The sequence below is a fragment of the Larimichthys crocea genome, chromosome XXIII (genome assembly GCF_000972845.2).
Source record: "Larimichthys crocea isolate SSNF chromosome XXIII, L_crocea_2.0, whole genome shotgun sequence".
NCBI classification, from domain to species: Eukaryota; Metazoa; Chordata; class Actinopteri; family Sciaenidae; genus Larimichthys; species Larimichthys crocea.
This window is the reverse complement of record NC_040033.1, coordinates 18729344-18746556: the sequence shown is the minus strand read 5'-3', so window position 1 is coordinate 18746556 and position 17213 is coordinate 18729344. Positions and strand designations below refer to the sequence as shown.

The window sequence follows — 17213 nt, the reverse complement described above, 5'->3', positions numbered from 1 at the left end:
CCCCTCGATAGTTTTACCATCGGCAGGGTGTGTTCACTCATGCCACCTCTGCTCCCAAACAAGCGTCATAATTGCCGAAACATAAGTCTAAAGTTGGCAGACAGGAGGATTTTTGAGCTAAGATGGTGGCGGCGACACTGTGACAAGGCGGACCAATGGTTCACAGTAAAGTAAGGGAGTCAGCGAGTGCATGATGTGCCAGAGCCCACGTCATTAATCTGCAATACCCGCACGCAAAACGCACACATACCATCCGTGAGGTGAGTCATGAGCACACATATGCATGCGTGCACACAGTGGGAGGCAGATTTCTGGCACTGGTTCGCAACAATCCGGGGCTTTTCCTCCCTCCTCCGTGGACCCCTTGCCAGGCCAGGCTTGGAAAGAGGTCACATTCTCCAAGGTGTGTCTAAACAGAGATGACATGTGGATGTTCTGGCACGAGTAGCGCTCTCGGCTCCCTACCACCGCATCTAACGCCCCTGCCAGAAAAGCAGCCGTGGTTGTTTTCTTTCCCCTCACTTTTTTTTTCCTCTTCTCTTTCTCTTCTCTTTCCCCCTGAAAACTAGCTCTCTGCCAGAGAAAACAGAATCATTGTTTGTTTTAATGGTTGTTCCATTCCTCGGGTTTATCCTGACTTAAAAATACCAATAAAGTAAAGAACGGCTTTGACAACTGGAATGATGCTCGTGTTAATTTGGGTACGCTGTTGCTTCTATTGCCTTAGGAGTTCGCTCTGTCATCTTTCATTAAACAGTTTTTCTACTGACTGACATGTTTGTGCAAATGTATCCCCGTGACTTATTCCCTTCATAACATGACAGCGTAGTATTTACAGTATATGATGTATCATCAGATCTTTTCTCAGGGCAAACATCTAATTACACACTGACGGACGGTTGGAATAACAAATGCATGATTCAGGACAACATGTTAAGAAAACATGCAAACTGCTGTGGTTTCCTTCACATAAGAGATTTTCAAATAAAGATAGATACTAAATTTTCTGTATGGGTGGATGTTGATACTGGCCAGATTCCTGGTTCCTGCGAGCTGCATGATTTGTGAGTGACACCTTCCTGTGAAACAGGATGTCTTCATTTAGACCAACTCAAAATACAAGGTGAGCAGCACAAATTAAAGATGTCCTCCAGACACGTACTCAGACATATAAAAATACTCTGCTTTCACTTATAATTTGTCTGATATGGTGTTGAAATGTGTGTGTGTGTGTGTGTGTGTGTGTGTGTATGTGCTGAACTACATTTATGGAAGTTGCACACTGAATCATGACTGCTTTCACCTTCAACTCAAATATGAGGCCAGAAAATGTCACCTTCACCAATGTGATACTCTAATGTCAAACATCAGGCAAAACATTATCATTGAGTGGAGGCTTGAAACTAAGATTATAGCAGCTCATAGATATTCTAGGTTTGAATGCTTCTTTTATTTCTAATGTATTTCTATTGTAATTTTCATCATCTCAGCTGTTGAAGGATCTCAACCCTCTAAACCCCAGAGAACTGTCACTCAAATTTTTTCATACACAATAAACAAACAGCTCGAACACAAAGAACTTGGCAATCATGCAATGCTTTAATTTTAAAAAACACAACTTCTTCTTTAATTTAATAAAACACAAAAAACAAATATGTGGCATCTGAAGCTTTTTAAACCGTTTGATTAAAAAGAAAACATCAGAAAGTACAACTACAACTGTTGTAAATATAGATTTAATTTATAAGAACAGATTACAGCTACAGAAAAAAAAAATTGGCCAATTTATATTTGGTAAAGTCATCATAACCCGGTCAGTCCTCACTGCCAACTCAAACTGAACTGTCCCCTGGAGCACAGCCTCCGTCTGGGCAGTGAGAGTTGGTTAAGTCTCGCTGATGGTCTAATGATGGTGATTATGTGATGTGATGTGATGTGAGAAAAACAACTTTTTCCACTTTGCACATTGGGTCAGGGTCTCCCTCACAACACAGTCTTACAACTTCCATAAGATTTTAACCAGAGGATGCTTAGTCTGCGGAGTTACTGTTAGATTTACAGTGGAAACCCACAAAACAATATATCAACGTAATGATGAATATTTCCATGTTTAAATACACTGGGAATGATTTGAATATAATGGGTGCTCCTATAGTGGAATATATGCATTATTTGATTTGGTTGTCATGGTCTTGTGTTTCAGTTATTTCCTGTTTTATGTTGAAAGACTTTTCTGTGTCACCTGTGTGCCCGATTAGTCCCACCTGTGCCTTGTTATCCTCCCCTCTGCACTGTGACAGACTGAGGTCTGTGTGTGTTCCCTTGTTCCAGTGCCAGTTTGTCTTTGTCTGTAAGCGTTCCAGTCACTTTCCTAATGTTTTTCCCAGTGCGTTTTGGATCCTTGCCTCGGTTTCTTGGACTTTGTCTTTTGTTTCATGGTATTTGGATTTTGTCAGCTCCCTGCTGGCTTTGTTTGCCACCATTGGACTGCCTTCTCTGGTTGTGACTGTTGCATCACCATTCTGTAATCTTTTGTACATTTACTTTGGCTATAAACCCATTAATCTTCATCAGTCCTGTCTCAGAGTCTACATTACGGTCCAATATCTTATATTCTTGGCTACACTGCTTTGGCACGTGTGGCACTTAGGGCAATTTATACAACATTAACATCATGACCTTTTTAAAGGTTACCATGTTGGCTGAATTAGTTTCACGTTTACACATTTAGCAGACATGGAACAACTTTAGCATTTATTTGGAGTCATGTTTCTGTCCACCTAATAAATGTATGTCCAATATTCACTTTCATTTTAAGCTCTGATTTAGTCTCCTCCAATTCCTCCAGAAAATATCTGTCTCTTGAGCGGCTAAATGCTCCAATATGTTCACCATATAGTCCTGATTTAATTTACTTAGTTACACTTAACTACAGGCAGGTAATTTACAGTGGATTTATTGTAAATCTGTGAAGTGTAGTGTAGGAAGTGTCAAAAACTGCAGTTCCTCAAACAGCCACTTGAGGCTGGCTACAAAAGCAAATAAACTCCATAAGCCCCCATGTTAAAATGTCTAACTTCACAGCAGAAATAAACATGTTTACAGCCTGGTACAAAAAAGATTTGATTGACAGGTGGCTGCCATTGCTGGTGGCTTGTTTGAGCTCCCAGGATCCTCAGCTGTTTGCCTATTTTTGGATTAGCTGGGAAGTGGCAGAGGGAGGACTGCCAAGATGGCGGTAGCCAAAGCAATCACACTCCGAGCTTCACAACCGCTCTTGACGTCATGGAGACTACGTCCATGTTTTATACAGTCTGTGGTCTGAACCAAAAAAACACTGAAAAACCAAAACAATTAGCTGAAAGACACTAAAATCCTACATAGAGTTGAGGGGAACTACAGTCATTAAAATTGTGGGTTTGTTACTATGAGTGACACCTTTAAATTACACATAGTTATTTGATCCATTGTTATTATTAAAACTATTATATCTATAATTATATATATATATATATATATATATATATATATATTATATATCTATATATATATATATATATATATATATTATATATATATATATATATATATACCTATATATATAGTGCAGCTTTAAATGCCAAAGAGTTCCTCTTACCTTGAGTGAAAGTACTGCAGCTATTTGGATTCTAACAGACAGATATATGAACTCATTCTACATTTTTAGAAATTCTTGATTCCAGGAAGCAAATTAACTGCTCTCAGAAAGAACTTTTAGTACTATTCAAAGGAATAACATCTTAATTTTTTATGTCTCAAGCTCAACACCGCTCCTGTGCCTCCCCGGATGATGAGCTTTTTAAAGCTGACAGAGCAGGATCACAGCTATCTGGTAAATGGAAATGCGATGAATGCTACCCACACTCAGCGGATTGCTTTGGCTTGCATCATTTTGTGTCCCTGGCTGAATTAGTGCTTACTAGGTGGTAATAAAACTGTGAGCTGTAACACTGAGTTCAGGGTGAAGACAGCACAGCTCAAACCCCCTGAGGAATCTATAGTCCTAAACCCATAGGTATGTCTACAGGTCTTGGCCAAGACCTAAGTGGGTATCAGGTTCGTCGCAGAGCTCATCAGATTCAGACCTGTCCTGGTTTTGATTTACTGCCTCTCTGGAAGAGAGCGCGGAACATCACCTGCATCTGGTTTACACTGACAAATCAAACCCAGTAGTGGTGGGATGGCACAGAGTTAACCAAAATAGGGACTTTAATCATTTTTATGGATGGTAGGAGTTTACAGGTTTTAAATATATATTTATGTGTTCTGGCCCTCAGGTACTGAGGATAAATCACAGCAGTGATCAGGCTGTGAGAAGGTTACAGTGAGCACAACAGGCCAGGTACCGTGCAGAGCTGAACACACAAAATAGATCAGAGGTGTGGTCCAGATGAGGTCACCGAGGACAACGTGGGAGTGGACAGTTAGGGTTACTGTATATCTTTCAGAGATCTGCAACGGGTGGCTAAACTGAAAGACGAGGTGTCATTTGATATGTTAACAGTCAATAATGTGGGTGTAGTGTTTATAGAGCGTCATTATGGGAACATAAAGTAATCCATGATTGTTACATTCATCAGGACATGATGGAATAAACACTGGAAAGCATTAATAGATGTAAGGACTTCATTTTTGGCAACTGTATGTAATGTTTGTGAAGTAAAATATGTGCTTGTAACAGCTGTGTTATGTACACACAGAGCAGAACATCATGTGTTTTCTCTCCAAACCTCCCTGTTATGTACAATACAGACCTGGCAAAGAGTAAGTGAAGCTGGGACTGTGGCTTGAAGAGCACACTGTAGCATATCTCACTCATATATCACTATAAAGTCATAAGAGATGTAACTGCACACAGGTTGCAGGTCTCATGCTGCGTTTTCCTGTTTCCTTGTGTCATATCACTGATGCTGTAAAGTTACGCAGACACAGGGATGAAAAGGTTTGTCATTCTTTCATGCTGGAGGCTTTTGATCACAGCGACTTAAAATGAGACATACCAGACGCGACTGATGAGGACGGTGTTTTTGTGCCAAGCGATCAAAAAGATTAAGAAAAGATAGAGCCAGAACTGCAGGATGTGTCATGACTCAGGAAATTCAGAATTGGACCCAAATGCAGAGACAAAGATGCAGGCAGGATGATTCAGGTGATTCATTGATAGAGAGGGCCTACAGACAGGTGCTGATCCGCAGGGTCCGGTTAAACTGAAAAAAAGAAACAGAAGGCAAGAAAGCAATATTACAACTCGGACGACCTGGCAGAGGAAATGAGGGAATGAGACACAGGTGAGGAGGAGGTTGTTATTCAGATATTTCAATCTGATCCAAAATGGTGGACCGGCTAAATGGCTGACTGACGTTAACATCTGTAGAGCAGCTACACTGGAAGTGAGAGTGAAAAGTGAGAATGAGCTCTGCTGCGTCTTACATTACATGCACAGCACTATAGAACAGCTGTGGACAGTCTAATGCTCCACAGCACTTACAGGAAAAGTTTGCTTCCCCTGTTAGAAGAGCTTTGGAGGACAGGTGTAGGTCACACATTGTATCAGTCCAATCAGTGTGCCAGACTCTGTTGATCCTCTTCTCCCGGCTGACTAATTTCATTTAGCTATTGACTATTGAAGGTAAGTCCTTATTAGCCTCCTTTATTAACCATTAATTATGCTTCAGACAGCAGGCAGCTGTTTGCACACTGCAGCTTTCCCTCCTGTTAGCGTCCAGGCCTGTTCCTGTGTGTGTGTGTGTGTGTGTGTGTGTGTGGTGGTTGTGGGGGGGTTCTTTAAATGAGCCATTTGTCACCTGAGGGTGAACTGTGCCACAACAGCGATACGAATGTGTTGTTAGGGGCCCCAGAGTGTTCATGTTGTCTCCTCATCACTCTTTACACTGAGTAAAGAGCAGTTGGAGCCGGACTGGAGTTGAACTAAAGAGAGAAGCTCGATGTTTTTGTTTCCCCGGCTTTGGGTTTTGGAGAGCACAACAGTGAGTCCTGAGGCTGAGTCACTCTCTCCTCTTGGTTACCGCTTTTTGTGTTTTTGTTTGGATCCCTGCGCGTCTCAAATTATACACCTGACCCCGCTCTTTTCCCTGCAAACACACACCGAAAAAACGTTTGATGTCGAGCTCATTTAAAGTTCTGAGCGGCACATGTTTTCTAGATGACACAGGCAACCTCTTCCTGCTCTACGAGATCCAAAAAAGCCAACGAGTCTAACAGAAAATAACGTCTGCAGCGAGCTGCTGAACGGAAAACAACCAGTGAGTGGAACTGCATTGCAACTCTCTAAATCTTCTCTAAATGCCTCCATCACCACCATCACCACCACCACCCAGCATGCTGTCTGCAGACTCCGCTCTCATCATCACCCACCTGGTTAGCAGCACCCTCCCCCACCCCTCAAAAACAAAAAAAAAACAACAACATCCACTACACTGCTCCCCACAGCAGGCTGCCAGACCCAGGACTGGGCCACAGGATGGAGGGGTGGAGAGGAGGATAGATGGAGAAGCTGGAGGAGGGAGGGGGGTGTGTTTGTTGGTGTTGATTAGAGGATCAGAAGCTCTAATGATGCCAGGTGGTGGTGGGAGGGCAGTCTCTTGACTCCGGTCCAAAGGCCTCGATTTAGAGTTGTGCTGTAACCACACACACACACACACACACAAACACACACACACACACACATACACACAAACACACACACACACACACACACACACACACACACACACACACACCTAATGGTGAAGTGCATAGTAGGGGAGCTCCTCTAAAAGGCTACTAAGATACTTTTGATTGATTCAGTGATTGGCAGGATCTTCAAGTACAGCAGTTACCCTTCGTCATCCTGGATGGAGAGAGTCATGTGACTTCTGCTTCCAACCTGCATCCACATTTCAGAGTAAATGCTCATTCCAACCATGTTTAATGTGCACCACAGAAGAAAAATATATGTGAATATATAGGCTACTAAAATGCTCCATTCTTATTCTCCTATCTGCTGTGGGAGAGTTCAAGTCAAGCCTAGCTGATAATCTGAGAGAAAATGAATTACTAATTTTAGAAATTGTCAACAAAAAGTGTAAAACATTCTCTGGTTCCCGCTTCTCACGTGAGAAAAAATAAATATCACACACTCCAGATGTTGTCAGTTTCTGGATGTCCACATCTCAAAGAAGACCTCTCTTAGACCGTCAAAACTTCGACCCTGGTCAAGAAGATCACAGTAACAGAAGGCAACTGGACTGGAAAGTACTGCAGACTGAGGTGAGAACTGTTTAATGTGTCACCACTTCTGTGCTCTGCATTAATGAGGCTGTCCACTGTAAGAGGTGACCTCTCACCCCGGTCACAAAGCATATGCCCTCCATCCCTCTGAGAGGCGCTACAGGTCTCTCTGTCCCAGAACCAGCAGGGTGAGCTTCATGTTAGACCTCCAGCTGTTCATTCTGTATATAATGTTTTACTTCTGCCATTACTTATATACTTATTTATTCATACTGTTTATATTTTAGCATATGCATATCACACTGTCCATACTATTAATACTGTATAGCCTAGCATTTCCATCTATATACCTCTGACTATTTATTCTGTATGATGCACATCAGTGCACTTCTGGTTAAATGCTAATCTGCATTTTGTTGTCTCAGTACTTGTACAAGCTGTTCTAATCTAATTTTTCTCTATGATATGACATCTCAAGCTGTTCTAATCTAATTTTTCTCTATGATATGACATCTTATAGAGAAAATCAAAAACATCCCAAATCAATAATAATCATAATTAAAAAGTATTTAATAAAGATATAGGATTTATAAGAACAGTATCATGTGCAAGTCATCTTTTGAGTAATAAGTTCATTCTTGACATTAAAAAAATAGTTCTTCATCTTAACTCAAAGTCAACTTAATAACTTGTGTGACACAGTCAGTCTCCATCAGTCTGCAGTTTCCTAATAATTACTATTGAAATTTCAAGGACGGTGTCATTCTGGTATAATTATATGAGAAAGAGGGAACGTGCTCAGTTGGTAACTTCCAGTTAATTAATTACAGTTAATTGTCTTTTAGTCGGGGCACAGCAGGTCAGCTCAACATGCAAAAAAAAAAAAAAAAATCCAAATATGAAAGAGAGCATACAACTCACTGAGAAGATTAAGGTTCCCAACAATGACTTCATTACCTATTAATATTTACTTTAGTTTCAACAAGGCAGAAATTCTCCCTGTAATTAATACCAGTTAACACTCGACAGACAGATCTGTGACATAAAGCAGGTTTCTACTTTTAATAATGGATTTCACTGTGACACAGGAAGATTTTCATTGGTCGACGGTGAAACTTTAAAATCAGTTCTCAGTCGTTCTCCTTTGTCAAATATTGTCATGGAAAGTTTTTTATATTCATACAGAAGCAAGAAGGTCAAAGGCTTTTGTGTAAAAATAATCTGTATGTTTGTCAGGATGGAGGACATGATCATGACTGTCTGTTAATAGTTGTGGAAAAAGCTTCGAGTGGAGTTAAACTTTAAATTATTTTGTCAAAAAAGTCTCCTGAGTCACTGCCCTGCCCACAACTTACTTTAGCTTTTTTATTATTTTCCACCTAGAGGTTAATTCCATCATAAACCTGTGGAATTAAATCTGAATTTGTGTGGAGCTCGTAGTCTGCTGTGTGGTCTTGTAGAGCTGATGAGGCCCAGGTGGAGCAGAGCCTCCATCCAGCTCTAAAAGTGACCGTCCAGGTCTAAATTGGACAGGAGACAGACGAGAGACACAGTGAGCGAGGGGACCTGAGGCACGTGGCTGCGCTCCACGTTATATAAATCCACACCACTTTTATGGGCTCCATCGGGGTAGAGATCTAAATCTGGGTTAACAAGCGGAGCTTACCACTAAGAGCCCAGGGCACCAGAAAAGAGAAAAAAAGTCGTCTTTCTGAAATTCATTTCCCATAAATCATCTCGGGACAGAGCCTTTGAAGTGGCTTTCTTAGTCTTTGGACAGGAAGTGTGGGGCTTAGAGCTTTTTTTCCAGACCAAGGAGGGAGGAGAGGAGAGGAGAGGAGAGGAGAGGAGAGGAGAAGAGAGGAGAGGAGAGGAGAGGAGAAGAGAGAGGAGGAGAGAGGAATCAAATGAGAGGAGGAGAGTAAGCAGGAGAGGTAAGGATTCAGGACAAGAGAGATTTGAAGAAAAGAAAAGAAAGGAAAGGAAAGGAAAGGAAAGGAAAGGAAAGGAAAGGAAAAGGAAGAGGAGAGAGGGAATGAGGAGAAGCCATAGATCTATTGTGATGCAGAGAGGAAGTGATAATCCACACATAAATAGAAAGTGTGAACAAAGAGGGAACACAGCGTGCAGAAGAATCTGTATAAGCCTCGTTTGGACTCATTGTTCGCTGCTTGTCATCTTCTGTGGTTGGAGGAGAGGAGGAGAGGGGAGGAGGTGCTGTTGGGCAGGCACGCCGCCAAATGCAAATATTGTGGAATAAATGGTGCTAAAGCTCAACTGTGCCACTTTGCACCTAAGCCTGTGTTGAATGAACAGTGTTATCATAAACAAAACATTATGTTAGCGTGGAAGTGGGCTGAGTGTCGACAGATGGTTAAGAGCATTAGGGAGATACCTGCCAAAGGGTGCCTTTCACCCCCTGTTTGGGACATTAAAATTCAGTGGCGAGCCATGGCTGCAAAGGCGCCCGTGGCATATGGCCCAGTAAATATTGACTGATATTTTAATTACCCTTTGCATAATCTAATAATTAATCACAAACATTACAGTTTCACCTTTCCGTGCTGCTGGTGCAGAGGTGCAGAGCTGTGCCTTCACATACTGATGGTCCTCTGCAGCTTCCATTGATTTCGAATGGATCCTTTACTTCAGCAATATGACAATATAAAGATACAACATTACAACATGCAACATTATGTATGATCGTGATAGATCATTGTTTCGTTATTATTCATGTGTAAGCAGGATTTTCATGTTGCAACCCAAAGTCAGGGTAAACTGCTTTAACTGTTATGTTTGACAGGGAAGTCATAACATATTATATAAGATGATTGTGTGTTTGTACTTTGTTCTTAAAGGTACCCTCCACCAGTTTTACACGTTAAGGTCACTTTACATATCACAAGGAGGAAAAACAGGAAACACTGTCTTTTTTGGCACAGCTTTAGGAAGGATGAATAAATCAACCCGATGATGTCATCAGGTTTCTTATCTTATCTTATCCAGCTTAAACTTGGAGACAGAAAACAAATAAGTCTTATAAACTGTGGGGAAGATTTTAAAAGACATGAGCATTTATGAGTCATAGAGGGTCAAAACTGATTAAAGCAACTTTTCTACCATAAAATAACAGATTTTAAACAATTGAATGTTTATTACATTGAATTCGACTGATTACATTGATTGCAATCAGCTGAATGGTGTTTCTGTCATTTGTATTGTTTGTTTGTTGTTTGATCTCACGTTATAAAACTAACTCACACCAAACAATGATGATGAATGTTGTGTGTTGTGCCAGAACCTGAGCTTCGCAAGGGGGCAATCCTGGTATCTAACCACAGTACGCCTTCAAGTTAATAATATTTTATCATATTTTAGAAGACGATCTAGTAACTGTAAGTCAGCTGGACTTAACTGTGAAAGGCATGTTAGTATCATATTACACTTGAAAAAACATATTAAAGGTTCTGAGAAAGTGCAGATTCATGTCAACACTCAGACAATAGAAAGACTCCAGATTGTTGTACTTCAGTACTTCCACTAAATCACTTCATTGACCTGCTCACTGACTGCAGTCCAGCCAGACTTTGAGGTCATCAGATAGTGGTTTTGCTAACTGTACCTAGAATAAGATCCAGATCCGGAGGTTTGCTTTTGGTTACTTTGGCCCTGGAACAAACTGCATGATGACCTGAGATCTCTTACAACTGTGTCCACAAATCAAAAGCAAACTGAAAACTTTTCTTTTTCTCAGGATCAGTTACTGAGTGAGTGTGTGTGTGACTTTGGGATGGATGTGCGTTCTTTTCCTTATGGAGGTCTGCGCACATGCATGTTTGTGTAGAGGGCACAGGGTTTAACTTAATGTCCGCTCTATGATACATTTACATCATCGGTATTTGAGAGAAGTTCGGGGAACTCTTGGTGATTTCCCTCATCCATCAGTTTCACTAAAAGCGCTTGTAATCCCTGCAGTTAACTGCAGGAATGTTTTACTGTGACACATAAAAGTTTACAAGGGGATTTTGAAATTATTTGAACCAAGTAATAACATTTCACATCTCACAGGAAATTGATGGGAAAGTGGAAATATTTTCTACTAAAGAAAAAGCACCTCTAAAAACTCTTGACTATGACTTCAGATGGACTTTTCAGTATCAGCACTAACTGAACCCGATTGATGGGGAGGCGGAAAACTAAACATCTGAGGGAATACAACCAAAACTGCCTGTTTTTTCAGCTGGGTGAACTGACTGTAGCATTTTATCACATATACTTGATTTCCAACACTGATGATACGATTAAAGGACTGGTGTGTAGGATTTAGTGGCATCCAGTGGTGATCATAACCCTGATGCCTCAGCTGATCCTTCCTAGCGTGAAGGAACAACTATGGAGCCTGCAAAATGAATGAAAAGAACTAGAGTCAGTGTTTAGTTTGTCCCTTCTAGACTACTGTAGAAACATGATGGTTCAAAATGGCGGACTCCATGGAAGAGGACCTCAAAGGCTCATTCTAAGGTAACAGAAACATATTGATTCTTATTTTAGGTGATTATACACTGATGAAAACATTATTGTGAAGATTATATGTCATTTCTGACAGATTCTAAATCTGGTACACTGGACCTTTAATATTCCCCCATTAACTCTCGTCAGTGACTTTTTATTGTGGTACTGTTTCAATGCATTTACTATACATAGGAATATAACTGCTAGCTTCTTTCTCTCTGTGTGCGGATTTACACACTGTACAGCACAGGCGTGTGTGTGTGTGTGTGTGTGTGTGTGTGTGTGTCATGGTGTTTTGCATTCATGTCTTTGCATCCTGTAAAGGGATTGTATCAAAAGAAAAGCTGGTTGGAGCTCAGCACAGAAACTGGGCTCAGAGTCAAAATGGGCTCAGAGGAACTACACACACCTGCATGTGTGTGTGTGTGTGTGTGTGTGTGTGTGTGTGTGCAGCAGCGTACTGTACATCCTACTGTCTTCCTGAAGACAGAGAGGAGAGGGATGGAGAGGGCTGTGGAAGGAAGGGGAGGAGGGGGGCTTTGAAACATGTTGCACTGAGTGGGTGTGGAGGAGAGGGTGGGCGGATACGCACCGTGTCGCACATCAAACTCCTCGCAGGCCAGAGGAGTTCAGAGGAGGCATGTGTAACTGAATAATCCAGCACAGACTCAGAATCCAGCAAACTTAGCATGCAAGAGAGGGCGAGCAGATGAAAAACAGCGAGAACCACGCAGAGGCTTGCCAAGCTTTCTGGAACAGGCAGCAGCTTCTTCTTTCTCTTGTTGCTGTTTCGGGGCCGGCTGTCAGTAAGACTGTTAAAATATTGAGCAACAGTTGGATGAACAGAAACCTGCTGTGTATATTGTTCTACTGTGATTGCATGAAATTCCCCTCTAATTGCTCTTGTTCCTCAACACAGGCCAACGGTTGATATTGAGAACATCTGAGAGCGTGTAGCATTGTGTGTGTGTGTGTGTGTGTGTGTGAGAGAGAGAGTGTGAGTTTGTGTGTGTGAAGTTGGAGGGCAGCCTGGAAAATCCGGCTGTGTGGTTTGACAGGTTGGACGGCTGATTGTAGTTTTCACCTGTGTGTATGTGACTTCACATAAAGAGGTAATTGAGCTTTAGCAGAATCCATAAAGCTGCCATGTGTGAGCCAGAGGACGGTGATCAGAGGTGTTAATATGAGACTAACATGAAAACAGTGACTGTCAGTACGATCATCACTAACACAGAACATACAGTCACTCTCCTCTGGCTTTGTTACTGGGTTATCTGCCTGGATCAGTGCTTATCAAACTATTTTTGTCTCTGACGTGTAATCAAGTTTTTATCAACAGTGGGGAAATTAGCAACAAAAGGTTAAATTGCAATAACATTATTAAAAGCATGAACTGCATATTTTTCCAACAAGTTTCTCATGAGATCCTCTTGTGCAAATGAAAACACAGAAGTTACACTTTGTCCAAGAGTTTTCAGCAGTGATCGAGGTAAGTATTCTGACCTTTGTATAAGTGTGTTTGTATAGATAGATAGATAGATAGTAGCAACACATCACTATTTTTATCAGCAAAATGTATTTAAAGTGTCAAAAGCAAACAGACTCAGAAAAAAATACCCCTTTAATTAATTATTATTAATACTGCTGATGGAGTAATCAGTAGCATTTTATGTTTGTAGCAGGTTAAAATTGAGCCAAATTAAATCCTTTGTTTGATAGTTTGCTCTTGTGAATGTTTAAAGAAACACGTATCTACAGCTGTTAAAGAGATCAAATGACAAAATACTGTAAAATCCAGGAGAAAGAACTGTGGAGTGGAAGTATAAAGACGCATGAACTGGAAATACTAAAAGTATAAAGTACAAGTACCTCAAACGTGCATGGTAGTACAGAGTGAGAGTTGAGTTTAATACATTTTCAGATGCACAGACACAAAGCTCTTACTACACTGACAGTAAACACTACAAGACAGACTTGTTCATATTCTGAATGATTTAATCAGTGAACATCATTGAATAATAATCAATAAACTTCCGAACATCAGAGCACCTTTGTTTCTTTATTGTTCCCAATTAGCAGACAATCACAGGTGTGAAGAATGAAATGAATGACGGCTGCTTCACTTTCATTGTTCCTGATGACTCATTGAATAAAGAACAGTCATTGTTAATGTCATCAGTGAAACCTGTGATTTACCTGCTGTGATGAGTCCAAGCTGTGAAAGAAGACTATGAATAATATGTAATATGAATAATCCTGCCTGATCATGTGCGTGTATGACCTACCTGACAGTAGTGTCTGTGTCTGAACATCAAGTCTGAGATTAATTCTGGGCATTTTCTAGTCCTTTTGATTTTTTTCTGTTTTATATGAATAAGAGACATGAATACATTATAGACTGAAGTTGTATCTCCAGTGCTTCACAAAAAAACAAGTAAAAACTCAAAGAAGAAACTTAAATAAAGATAATGTTGTTAAAAACGTGTTTTTTTCTGCTTTTCTACCCGATTAATCATCCGATGTGCTTTCAGATTTACATTCTAACCTCGTTTGGGGGGCACACACGCCACGCCGGGAAACCACTCAGCTACTGAGTGTCTCGTCGATACATTCCATTAGTCAGTATTCACCTTTTTACCACAGAAGAAGAAGAATGGTGTCCACAGGAGGAAAGTTTGAGTGTGTGTCCTGTGTTATTGATACAACAGTCATCTAATGTTCAATGTGACTCACCATGAATCCAACTGATCATCTGATCATCATCAGTCCACAGAGATTAGTGTAATACTGCCCTCTACTGGATGATAACTGCGGTAGTGCGGTTAGATGAGGACGAAAAAAGGCAACAAAAAGTTCTGATGTCCAACTTCCAGGCTTTATTTCTCTAATATTTCTTTATATCACAAAAAGTCTTCAAAATGCAGACTAGAATCTGTATAGAAACTGTACACAAAGCAAGGCACTATACACTGAAGGGTTAAAAATCAAACATTTAATCGTCACTTTATCTTTACCTTTAAACTGACCCTGTGCCTTTTCTTCTGTCTCAAACAAAAACAACAACATCCAAATAAAGCTGCATCGTCTGATCTGCAAATGGCAAAATGGTGAACTGTACAACAGAAGATCTGTAATATCCAGTATTTATTAACATATGACACAAACTCCTCAACAGTCAGTATACAGTTCATTCAGTCATTTTTAGCTCAGTGAATATTCATGTTGTTTTTCTTTAATTCCTGTATGGATTTGATATAAATATAAATTATTTGTAATGCACTGGGTACATGTAAGAGTAGCAGTCTGCTGTGTGCTGAACAGGCTGACTGACCTGCTCCCACTCTAACAGATGGCTGACAATGTAATGGCATATGGTACATATGTACAAGTGTGTGTGTGTGTGTGAATGTAAAGAACAACTATTAACACACGTCAGCTACATTTTCTCATACAAGCAAAATACACAAAAAGCAGACGGGAAGAAGAAGCTGGCACACGTCTCGATCACTGATCGATCACCTCCTCAGCCCCGTCATCGCTCCCATCGTCCGTCCTCGACCTGGGCAGCTCAGACGTAAACAAAACAAACCTCCTGGTGGCTTTCTCTCTCGTCTTCAGGTAGATTTCAAACATTTAGAAAAGTCCTTTAGCTTTCTTCAAGTTGACCTGCTTCCATCCAGGTAAACCTCCGTACTCCTCTCTGCTCATCTCCAAGCCTTTCTGTGGGAGCAGCCAACACACACACACATACACCATCAGCATGAAGCAGTCACATGACAGCTGACCATACAGATCAATCCTGCAGCTTGCAAGGTGAAGAACACACTCGTGCACTGTGAGATCAAGAGCACACATCCTCAGTAAAATATGTTTCTGTCTCAAAGTTGACAGGATTCACTTCATCTCCACACCAACTTGTAGATTGCGAGCGTGCGGCATGCTGAACAAATGTTATGTTTTATGAGAGAGAACATGGTTGGAAAGGTGGTGGTAAAAGTGAGTGAGGATGCTGTGCAACGGGAGTGCTAGTCCAGCTCATCCATGCTCACGTCAGATGACTCACCTTCCCATAAGCCCCTGCACCCTGGAGGGTGCAATGAATGAAAACAGGTAAGTTCACAAAAAGACAAGAAGATGGTGATGAAAGACAAGATTGTGAAAAGAAAAAAGACAGCAATGAAAAAGCTAAGCGATATATACAGAATCACAGATCAGCCAGGGAACAGCAAACGTTTGCAGAACGTAACGAGAGTCCTGCAGAGAGAATCAAGACTCTTTATCAAAGTCACATTTCAGTAAACAAGTTAGACCTGAAGCAAAGTGTTGGTGATATTTCATATTTCTTACTGTGGTCAACAAATTCTGCAAACAGGCCAGCAGAGAATGTGTGTCAGGAAAATCATTGTTGCACTGTAGTTTGTTTCCACCTCTCACTGTCCTGATGCCACAAATACTCACTAAAACTGGATGTGAATTACTCCCTCCTGACTCCTGTTTGACTAATGCTTTCTAAAATCTAACTGAGTGACTGAACCTTTTGGAAAAATAAAACTAAATTTCTGTGACAAAGACTGGAGTCATTGCTGGAGTACTAAAGACTAACACACTTTATTTTGGTCTTTGGTGGAGTTACTGGCAATAAGAAGAATTTCTTATTTAAAGAATCATTTGGCCACTTGGGGGTAACAAAGCAGCTGGATATCACAGTTTATGTGGCTAAAGTGTTACCAAACAGTTTAATATGATTTATTAGATAAGATAAAAAGTTAAAAACAGACAAAAATGCTCTGCAGAGCTGAAAGGAACTGCGATAATTCTCTGTTGCTTTTCTAATGCACCACAAATAAATGATTAAACAATTTAAACAGCCTGTTCTTACCTCAAAGTCCTCATCAGTCAGGTAGACCTCCAGACGAAGAGGGTCAACGCCCTCGGGCAGCGGCCGAGCCAGAAGATCAGCCAGCGGGTACGTGGTCTTACACAGCCTGGCCAACACGTCCTCCACGAGGATAATCTGGTTACACACCTCTGCCTCCTGAAAACACACACAAAATATTTGTTTCAACACAGAGAGCACCCAGGATGCTAGATAACAAACTGAATTAGGAAAAAAATCAATGAGGGATAATGGCCTAGACCTGTAGTCATGAAAAAAGAAGTCTCTACTTTTGTTCAATAAGTGCATGTGTGTCGGTACACTAATGGCTACAGGCAACACTGGTTCATATCAGATGATGTAGCTGGGAGTAATCAGATAAGATGATTTGATTCACACACCCTCTCAGTGATCTCAGCGATGTCCTCTCTGTGCTCCCAGCTGGGGAACATGTTGGTGAAGGTGAGTGGCTCCAGACCAGCGTGGATCAGATACGCTTTGGGAGGTTTCTTCTCATTCTTTTCTGTGGAAACAAAACAACACGTCATCAGTTTTA

At 40.9% G+C, this 17213-nt stretch overlaps 1 protein-coding gene across 20 annotated transcripts in view; it reads right to left on the bottom strand.

Annotated features, from left to right (window-relative positions):
* Nucleotides 1-14637: 14637 nt before the first annotated feature.
* The window catches only part of svila (supervillin a), a 75881-nt gene continuing 73305 nt past the window's right edge, over nt 14638-17213 (bottom strand). For 18 of the 20 annotated variants that reach the window (XM_027274121.1, XM_027274122.1, XM_019252887.2 and 15 more), the window contains 4 exons: nt 17059-17180; nt 16661-16816; nt 15845-15865; nt 14638-15501 (listed from right to left, as the gene is read on the bottom strand). In XM_027274121.1, coding sequence (XP_027129922.1) covers nt 15415-15501; nt 15845-15865; nt 16661-16816; nt 17059-17180 — 386 coding nt within the window. In that variant the 3' untranslated portion in view covers nt 14638-15414. The remainder of the gene's footprint in view (nt 15502-15844; nt 15866-16660; nt 16817-17058; nt 17181-17213) is intronic. The other 2 variants (XM_019252885.2, XM_019252900.2) reach the window with 1 other exon arrangement.